The sequence below is a fragment of the Cibotium barometz genome, chromosome 53 (assembly GCF_041138505.1).
Source record: "Cibotium barometz isolate CiBa-2024 chromosome 53, ASM4113850v1, whole genome shotgun sequence".
NCBI lineage: Eukaryota > Viridiplantae > Streptophyta > Polypodiopsida > Cyatheales > Cibotiaceae > Cibotium > Cibotium barometz.
Genome location: NC_141098.1, coordinates 32,236,024 through 32,246,330, shown reverse-complemented (window position 1 = coordinate 32,246,330; position 10,307 = coordinate 32,236,024). Strand labels below are relative to the sequence as shown.

Below are 10,307 nucleotides of genomic sequence, written 5' to 3'. Positions count from 1 at the left end.
ATATATAATTGCTTCGTATGGCAATATTGATGGCATCACAAAATGGAGAGATGATCACAAGAGAAGAGCATGAGTATGCAAGAGGATGTGACCCTCAAGTAAATAAGTACATTCTTCATCTCTATCTCACATATATACCTTGTTTAATGCACTATATATACTAAATGTCATGCTTTTATTTAATATTAGTACAAATTATATGATGCAATATGGTTAGAGGAAAGGCACTTTTTCACACGAAGCGTGTGGATTCTAAAAGAAACACATTTGATTTTGTGGTGTAATGGTAACTTTTGAGAAAGAAAGGCGAACCAGTAGACATGATACCAATGTCATAGAGGACAATCTTGAGTATTGTGGAACTATTCAGGATATTCTTGAGGCTGGATTTAGAGCATTTAGTCTATTCATCTTTGATGTCAAATGGTTCAAGGTGATATATAGAGGTGCTCAAGTAACCGTGAAGAAACATCTAAATGGTTTCTTGTAAATTGATTCCACCAAGTTTTAGAATGATGATGAGAAAGATACCTTCGTACTATCTCAACACTGTCAACAACAGGTTAGTAACCCAACCAATCCCAAATTAAATCTTGATGTAGTATAATAAAAGTGTAACCCCTTTGCTTTGTGATATTAGGTTGTGTTTCACGCTGATCGTATTGATCCAAAGTGGTGGTATATTATACAAGTTTTCTCTCGTTCAAAACATATCTTTTAAGATTAAGATGTGGAGGCCAAATCTTTAGATGAGGTGCAAGTACTACCTCAAATCGGCTCATTGGAAGAAGATGATGAAGGAAACATTTTGGATGGGGCCGATGAAGAGCATGATAAATATCAATCGAAAGAAGATGATGAGTCACCTATCAATCATAACAATGCTTCATTGGATAACTTTAAATAAACTTGATAAAATCACCATAAATACACGTATATCTAGCATTATAATGCAAATAGGTTATGAATTTACAAAGTAGCTTCCTACATGCAAGAAAAATTGGATCTAGACTCATTAAAATGTTCTCCTAAATCTTACATAGTATTTAGAGATGAGAGAGAGTTTTTTCATGATAAAAATAATTATTGCATTAATAACTAATTCAATTAAATTTATTTCTTAGAATCTTTTTTTAGTTATTGAGTATTTGACACCCAGAATAAGACAATAATGTGAGCTTATATGGTGATTTACTTTAATTATAATAATAAACCAACGTCCTTTTAAAACTGCATTGATAGAAAAATAATGTATATGAACCCTTGTTTATATTTGGATCATTTAGTGATAAACTTGTCAAAATAGTATTTATTAGTATATAAAATGACTAGATATTATCACTAAGCCCTTATGAGACATTTAAAAATGCCTCTTATTTAAAAATGCATGAAGTAGTCTCTTATTCTATAGTAATGAATATGGTTCAAAATTTATTAACTTTTATCTAAAACAAAATACCTAAAAGGATAGGTTTATATGTGCTTAAATTTGAAGGTTATTTTGGTCTTAAATTTGCAGCCTAACGTTAGGTTTCACAATAGAAAAATGTAGCTTTCCCCCTTCATGCTTGGCTTTAGGTTTGATTTTTGATGGGCACCCTTGCCTTTCAAAATTAACTAGTTTAGTGAAATATAACAAGTTTTTTTGTATTTCAGTGTAAATTTATGGGCATTTTTAAATTTTACAAGTATTTTATAGCAACAATGCTCAAAAACGGGTGTGTCACCCATCAAAAAGTAACTATGTGGGCTTCAATTTACCACTAACACTGTTGCGGGCAAAATAGGTAACTAACGAGGGTTACCTAAAAAGATTCCCTCCTAAAATGTGTGAAATCTAAAAAACGGCTTAAAAACATAGTTTTTTGAAAACACGTCTCTAGAATTCCATGTATAAATTTAAAAATTACATGAATTTTGCTACTTTTTCAAGATTGAGAACACGTGTGTTGTTTGTGACATAAAAATAAATTTGACTTATAAAATGGCATAGGAGTCTACACAACTTAAAGAAATATCAATCTTTTTGAAATAAAAATTTATTTTATAAATTTCATGAATGTAAGACACTTTTTTTAATGGACTTTCTTGTGACAAATTCTACCACCATGCATAAATATGCACATTATTTGACAAACACTCAAAAAATATTAGAATACATAATATTATACGCTCCATAATTTATGAAAAATCCTACAAACATCCTTGAGTCTATTTGTAGACCCAAATAGCAAAGCCTTTAGTATATGCTTACCTTGACAATTTGCATGACATAATTATTTGCTCTAGTATTTATAGGCAGACCTATATATATATATATATATATATATATGAAGAGAGAGAGAGAGAGAGAGAGAGAGAGAGAGGGCGCTTCAGTATGATGCTTTGGTAATCGAGACTTCATAGTTGCAGCCATTGATTTACATTGTTTGGTTGGGAGAATACAAGGGGTATCAACTTACTAGACTTTTTCAAAGACGGTGATTGGGAAACCCTTTATGGGAAAAGGGATGGGTTCAATGCGAATCCCTTCGTTGGGATCCACGGGCGCCCATTTGAATTGCCTCACTAAGTGATGAAGATATACGGACAGCGTCATCTTGGCAAATTCACCGCCAGGGCAAGAATGGGGACCAACACCGAAAGGCACGTACGTGTAAGGCGGAGGCCCTTCTCTTTCCTTATCGAACCTGCATGGGTCGAACTGGCTTGGATTTTGAAAACACTGTTCATCACGGTGTGTGGAAGAGATACTATAGAAGACCTGCGCGCAAGCCATAAAACAGTACTGATCATTAAAGTCCAAAGGGGAGATCAAATAAAAATAAAAATGCAAGGATTAATTACCCTCCAACCCTTTGCCGTAATGAATCGGCTCTAGTGACAATTCAAGTCCAAAGGGGAGATAAAATAAAAATGCAAGAATGCGTGATTGATTAATTAATTACCCTCCAACCCTTTGGAATGAGGTGTGGCTTCCTTCATCCCACCTCGGACGGGAGGCACCACTCTCAGTGTCTCCTGGATCACTTGCCACGTGTACTTCATATTCTGCACATCTGCCCAGTTGAGCTTCTCGCCTGGCTCCTTCTGGGAAGCTATTTCTTCTTGCTCTGCCAAGACTAGAGCGTCAGATCCTGCAGGTTCTGCACGATTCTAGAGGCTTTGTGAGAGTTCATATACCTTGGACGACGCGATCATAAACAAGCTGGGTTCTCTGCCAAGAACTTGGCGGCAAAAGTGAGAGCGGAGGTGACGGTGTCATGGCCTGCGAAGAGTAGGAAGGGAAGAACATCCTGTATCTCTTCAGGGCTCATGCAACTTCCACTCTCGTCCCGGGCCATGAGCAGAATTGAAAGCAAGTCCTCCTCGGTGTTGGCGCTTGAAGCCTCATTGAGCTCCTTTTGCCTCCGTTGGATGAGCTTATCTATCTCCTTCACAACAAGGACCTTACGTGCATCCTTGGCCTTACGACGTTTGGTACCAGGGAGATCGATTGGCAGAGCTATCATGCCGGCCAGCCATGCGCTGAAGTGGGGGTGAAGGTCTGCGAGCAGAATCTCGTCCTCAACGTCGGCGAGCAAGCTGCATGCCACGCGGAAGGTGTGGAGCTTGAGCAAGGGGAATAGGGTGAGGTGGAGCTGGCCGTGCCAGTGCGTGTCAAAGATATTGTGGAAGATTAGTTTCCATCCCATGAACGTTCAGGCCCCATATAAGATATTCTCCCATGGACCTTCCATGCATCCTTAACGGCCATCATGCGTTCGTGACCATATTGCATGACTATGGAATTCAATGCTAATTTCGGGAAGGAAGATATGTTTAACCATATTGGTTAACATTACTCCAAATGCCTAAATTCACCTTTTTGTCACATCCTTTTGTACAATGCAGAAATGTAATAGATTTTGGGATATCACAGAGTATACAACTTGTGTAGTACTAATAAAGTAATAGATTTTGGGATATCACCGAGTATACAACTTGTGTAGTACTAATAAAGTATACATAGCCTAAGCTATTAGTCTTATTTTAGCTTTTGGTTCCCCAAAAATTCCTTTCGTGGCTGTACTTAAAAGGCTCGTATATAAGTCATTTTTTGTCCCCCGACATTCCTTTAGCGATTGGTTGCGTGGCGATACATTATTATTATCAGAATGGAGTCTAGTCTGAAAGACAGAGCTGCACATATGTAACTTTTACTTGATTAAACAATAAATTCATATATTATAAAAGAGTTATATGCTCGAGGGCATTCACATTGTTTGGTCGAGAGAATAGAAGGGCCCCATAGAGCTAGTTCGCCAGGACTTCGCCTATATGTCTGTCTGCTTACACATGATAAGGACTAGGGTGAGTCAACGGCAGATCTAATGTAATGCGTAACCCACCTTATTTTGCACTGAAGAAGAGCGCTATCAACTTATGGTGTAAAATACTACTTATGATGAACGACACCAAAGAGAGGGAGTCGAGACCCGTGAACCAGGGAAAATCGTACTAGACTTTTTCAAAGACGGTGATCGGGAAACCCTTTACAGGAAAAGGGATGGGTTCAATGCGAATCCCTTCGTTGGGATCCACGGGCGCCCATTTGAATCGCCTCACTAAGTGATGAAGATATACGGACAACGTCATCTTGGCAAATTCACCGCCAGGGCAAGAATGGGGACCAACACCGAAAGGCACGTACGTGTAAGGCGGAGGCCCTTCTCTTTCCTTATCGAACCTGGATGGGTCGAACTAGCTTGGATTTTGAAAACACTGTTCATCACGGTGTGTGGAAGAGATACTATAGAAGACGTGCGCGCCGCAAGCCATGATGATTAAAGTCCAATTAAGGGGAGATGAAATAAAAATGCAAGGATGCGTGATTGATTAATTAATTACCCTCCAACCCTTTGGAATGAGGTAGCCATTGAAATCGAGGTCCTGTGTGGCTTCCTTCATCCCACCTAGAACGGGAGGCATCACTCGCAGTGTCTCCTGGATCACTTTCCACGTGTACTTCATATTCTGCACATCTGCCCAGTTCAGCATCTCGCCTGGTTTCTTCTGGGAAGCTATTTCTTCTTGCTCTGCCAAGACTAGAGCGTCAGCAGATCCTGCAGGTTCTGCATGATTCTAGAGATTTTGTGAGAGTTCACATACCTTGGACGACGCGATCATAACAAGTTGGGTTCTCTGCCAAGAACTTGGCGGCAAAAGTGAGAGCTGAGGTGACGGTGTCATGGCCGGCGAAGAGTAGGAAGGGAAAAACATCCTGTATCTCTTCACGGCTCAGGAAACTTCCGCTCTCGTCCCGAGCCATGAGCAGAATGGACAGCAGGTCCTCCTCGGTGTTGGCGCTTGTAGCCTCATCGAGCTCCTTTTGCCTCCGTTCGATGAGCTTAGCTATCTCTTTCACAAGGACCTTACGTGCATCCTTGGCCTTACGACGTTTGGTACCAGGGAGATCGATTGGCAGACCTATCATGCCGGCCAGCCATGCGTTGAAGTAGGGGTGAAGGTCAGAGAGCAGAATCTCGTCCTCAACGTCGGCCAGCAAGCTGCAGGCCACGCGGAAGGTGTGGAGCTTGAGCAAGGGGAATAGAGTGAGGTGGAGCTGGCCATGCCAGTGCGTGTCAAAGTGGCGCTGGGTCATGTGGTCCACACGACCAACAAGTTTTTGCAAGGCGAAGGGCGAGAGGCAGCTGGCCATGAGCTGGCGGAGGCGGCGATGCTCGGCGCCGTGCATGGCGACGGGGGCATGGTCGCCGACTACTTGTAGCATGGAGGCCGGCCAGTAATTGAGCAGCAGCTGCTTGTTCTCTTTCGTGGCCAGGAAGCGGTTGGCGCAGGCCCCCCGCACCACCACCGTGCGGTGGCCCAAAATGCTGGTTTTGAAGGTCTCTGAGCCGAACTTGGCAACCCGACACTGCAGAAACCGGTCCAAGTCGCCGGCTCGTAGCGCACTTAGGAATTGCAGGCTCTCCCCTATCCACGGAAGGCCCAAGCTTCCTGGTGGCAGACGGAGGCGCACGGACGTCGACTTGCTCTTCGGCCACCATACCACGGCAAAGATTAAGCACCCAAGACAACCAATAGCGATGCTCCCCAAGAGAATGTACTCATGGCTTCGTGCAGCCTGCTCAGCAGTAGTAGCAGTGGTGGGGGGGGGGGAAGCCAGGCAAAGGTAAGGAGAGGTCCATCGTTCAAGACACACGAGGCTCGATTCTCTACGACTCAGGAGTCTACTTGTAATCGAGATTCGAGACTGTCATAATTACGGTCGTCATTTGCACTTCAGGACAGAGGCACGTTAATGCTTGGCGCCGTACTTTCTGCTGAGGGCCTAGGGTCTTCTGTGCCAACACGTCAGTGAACACACGCGTGCCTTGCCTCCTGGCGTGCATTTGCTTAAAACTATTGCTTTTTTTAGGGGTACTTTAAACCCTCTCGGTCAGGACTATGGCTACTGTTTCAGTTGTTTCATCATATTCAGTCTTAGTCTGCTTTTGAAGTGTTGGTGTTCAAGTTTCCCATCTTCAATTGCCCTCAGTTTGTGGGCCTTCGGTCTCTATATTTCCCAGTTTTAAGTGCAGAAGCTAATTCCACTATCTAGTGTTTTAGCACTTCTCAGGTCCCCCCCATGGACCTTCCTCATGGGGCGTTGTAATCCTACCTTTTTTTAATATATTCTGCTGTTTTTATCAAAAAAAAACTATTGCTTTAGCTGGGCGCAGTTTAATGCTTTGCCGACCAGTGCTCCAAAAAAAAATATATGTTTTTTTTCAACCCTTAAAATCAAAGGCAATGAATGCTTAGACTTAATCAGGATTTAGACTTGAAAATCACTAAAAATGATGCAAATGCTTGGATTTATAACTAAAATGTACAAAATTTATCCTTTAAAATTAAAGGCAAAGTGAGATTCCAACCGAGATTTTTGAATTTAAGTCAAAAAAATCACACTACAAACCAGGTTATGTGAGCATTGTTGTCGAAGAGCTTATGGCCTAGGTGACAGGCCCTCTGTGTGTGCCAGTGCTTAGATCTGAAGCCCTACGTTGGGTTTCACAAAACAAAAAAAGCTGCTTTACCCCTTTTCAAGTTTGATTTTTGAAGGGCACCCTTTACTCTTCAAAATTTACGAGTTTGGGAAATTTTATGTGTTTTAGTGTAAATTTTTCTACTATATGCCGGATATGAAATTTCATTCTTTAAAATAATGGCTACATAGAATCTCGGTCATTTTTTCCTTATTCTAGTCGATAAAAATACACTAGAATGTTGTTATTTTGGAGCACTGGATCCCTCCCTTGTGTTGCTGATATGGCCACCAAGGTGATGAGTTAGCCTGATGACGTTAGTAGGAACATGCTTTGGCATTTTTATTGCCTTGATTATTCACCTCATCCACACTATTATGCACATTGTTTTGGGAGCTCCCAGGTCGGGTGTCTTCCTAGGAGCTCCCCCTTCTTCTCTTCTCCTTTATATCTATATTGTAGAGTACATATAGAGAGAGAGATAAGTAGAGATATGATTAAAGAGAGAGAGAGATATATATATATATAGAGAAAGAGGGGGAGATAGATAGATAGATAGATAGATAGAGAGAGAGAGAGAGAGAGAGAGAGAGAGAGAGAGAGAGATTCTTAGGGGGGTATACTTTTAGGAATACCTACATACAACGTGCATTCAAAGGGTAATTATATTGGCTACTTTAGTTGATGTAGAGGTTAATGCTTCTCCTTCTCCTTCAACAAGGTTTACTTGTGCTTCTTTCTGTAGTCAATGTGATTAGTCCTATTGTAGTAGGCTCACTTCAGCTTGCCTCTTTTTTATTTGAATGGTCATATCTTGTCTTGTTTGGTGTAGTAAGCTCCTTAAGTGGATTAATGTTCTATTATATTTGTGTTCTTCTTCTCTTCTTCAAGAAGAGCGGCTTCAATGTCGACCAAGGTTGATTTGGGTAGCAGTCGAGGAGTGGTGAGACCAAAGGTAGAATAGTCTTTCTTAGGAAGGCTTTTGAGAAGTATTTCTATAGAAACATCTTCCTCTATAGGTTTTTTTTATACATATGCTAACTAAGACATAATACTCTTCATTGTGTTGAGATGACTAGATATGGTTTCCCCCCTCTTCATCTCAAGCTCAAATTTTTCTTTTTGAGAAGATTAATCTTTGAGGTTTTAGCTTGTGCTCCATATAGAGTATCTAACGTGTCCAAGCTTCTAGTGAAGTGTTTTGTCCTTCTAAGGATTGAATGTAATCATTACTTTAGTGTAAAGCAATAATAGATAGTGCCCGCCATTTATCTTTAGAAACCCAATTTCACCCTCTCCTGTGCTAGGCTTCTTCTCATTTACATTTGCTAAATCCTTCTTCATTAAAGAAAATTTGATCTTTACTTACCAGGTGTGGAAGTTCTCTCCCTTACACTAAAAGTTCTCTCAGATGCCATGATGAAAATGAGCAAGGTCTTACCACACTAAAGACTCTTAAGGGAAGAGGGGGAATGAATCTATTTATAATGCTTTAAGGAATGTAATGTTTGGAATTATGGAGTTATTCTTGGTAAGATATTTATAGCAAACATAGCTATTAAGATTTTTATCACAAGCATTGCTTTAAGGATTGCAATGTTTTGAATTATGGGGTTATTAGTAAGATATAGCTATCAAGATCTTTATAGCAAGCATTGCTTTAAGGATTTCAATGTGTTGAATTATGGGGTTATTGGGTAAGATTTTTATAGCAAGCATATCTTTTAATATAGCTTGTATTTAATGAGCCCTATGAGTGGTCTTGACTTTTAATTTAAAGCATGTGCAAGATGGAATGTGGTTGTGTAGGAGTGCTTGAATACAGACAATATTGTAATCTTTTGGTTACTCATAATAAAGTCTTTGTGTATTATCTTTCTATTCTCAAGGATGTTGAGGAAATTTACATAAATTTTGCATGTTGGTAAGAACTTTATAATAAACATAGATATTAATATAGCTTGTATTTATGAGCCTTACAAGTGGTTCTAACTTTTCTTTTGAAACATGTGCAAGCCAGAATGTAGGACTACTTGAATAGAGACAATATTGTAAACTTTTGGTTACTCATAATAAATTCTTTATATATTATTTTTCTATTCTCAAGTCTGTGAGGACATTTATATAAATTTTGCATGTTGAGTGTTCGTGCCGAATATCTCTTAAAACCAAGGTTTATAAGGAGGCAAAGCAAGTACAAATACTTGTGTAGAGGGGAACTAAATCCATCTACACTTCTTCAAGGGTTATACTATTTGTTTAGCAAGCATAGCTATTAATATATCTTGCATTCATGAACCTTATGAGTGGTTAGAAATTTGATTTGAAACATATGATAACTAATATATGGTTGTGTGCAATGCTTTTGAGAACAAAGAAAGACAATATTAAAACATTTTGGTTACTTATATTAAAGTCTTTGTTTACTATATTTCTATTCTCAAGGATTGAAGTACACTTACATAAATTTGTGTTGTCCATGCGGATGCCTTTAACACTAGTTTGGCAACTCAGCAAGACATAAATATGTCTTTTTAAGGGTTTACTAAAAAACTCATATCTTGTGACTGGGAGTAGTATTTTAACATTTCTCTTGTAAGGCATGTCTTCATGAATGTGACAATCTTAGAAAATTATTAAAATCATAAAAATAACTTTAAATATAATTGATAAATCACTATAAATACACGTACATCTAGCATTATAATGCAAATAGGTTGTGAATTTACAAAGGAGGTTCCTACATGCAAGAAAAAATGGATCTAGACTCATTTAAATTTTCTCCTAAATCTTACATAGTATTTAGAGATGAGAGAGTGATTTTTCATGATAAAAATAATTATTGCATTAATAACTAATTCAATTAAATTTCTTTCTTAGAATCTTTTTTTTAGTTATTGAGTATTTGACACCCAAAATAAGACAGTAATGTGAGCTTATACGGTGATTCACTTTATTATAATAATAAATCAACATCTTTTCAAAACTACATTGATAGAAAAATAATGCATGAAGTAGTCTCTTATGAGACATTTAAAAATGCATGAAGCAGTCTCTTATTCTATAGTAATGAATATGGTTCAAAATTTGCAAACTTTTGTCTTTTAAAAAATGCCTAAAAGGATAGGTTTATATGTGATTAAATTTGAAGGTTATTTTGGCCTTAAATAATAGATAAATCACCATAAATACACATATATCTAGCATTATAATGCAAATAGGTTATGAATTTACAAAGTAGCTTCCTACATGCAAGAAAAAATGGATCTAGTCTTA

General features: G+C 38.8%; 1 protein-coding gene across 1 annotated transcript; it reads right to left on the bottom strand.

Annotated features, from left to right (window-relative positions):
* Positions 1-2,452: 2,452 nt before the first annotated feature.
* Positions 2,453-6,395, bottom strand: LOC147608534 (beta-amyrin 28-monooxygenase-like). The gene is made up of 4 exons (XM_086789456.1): positions 6,321-6,395; positions 5,152-6,256; positions 4,891-5,078; positions 2,453-2,764 (listed from the first exon to the last, which is right to left on the bottom strand). The coding sequence occupies exons 1-4, from the start codon at positions 6,393-6,395 to the stop codon at positions 2,462-2,464; spliced, it is 1,671 nt and encodes a 556-aa protein (XP_086645582.1). The 3' UTR covers positions 2,453-2,461.
* Between the last annotated feature and the right edge of the window lie 3,912 nt (positions 6,396-10,307).

Coding starts and splice junctions, on each gene's coding strand:
- LOC147608534 (XM_086789456.1), bottom strand. CDS start 6,395: ATGCACGCCAGGAGGCAAGGCACGCGTGTGTTCACTGACGTGTTGGCA. Junction 6,257..6,320: donor CCCTAGGCCCTCAGCAGAAA/GTACGGCGCCAA, acceptor TAATTATGACAG/TCTCGAATCTCGATTACAAG. Junction 2,765..4,890: donor TCATTCCAAAGGGTTGGAGG/GTAATTAATTAA, acceptor GCTTGCGCGCAG/GTCTTCTATAGTATCTCTTC.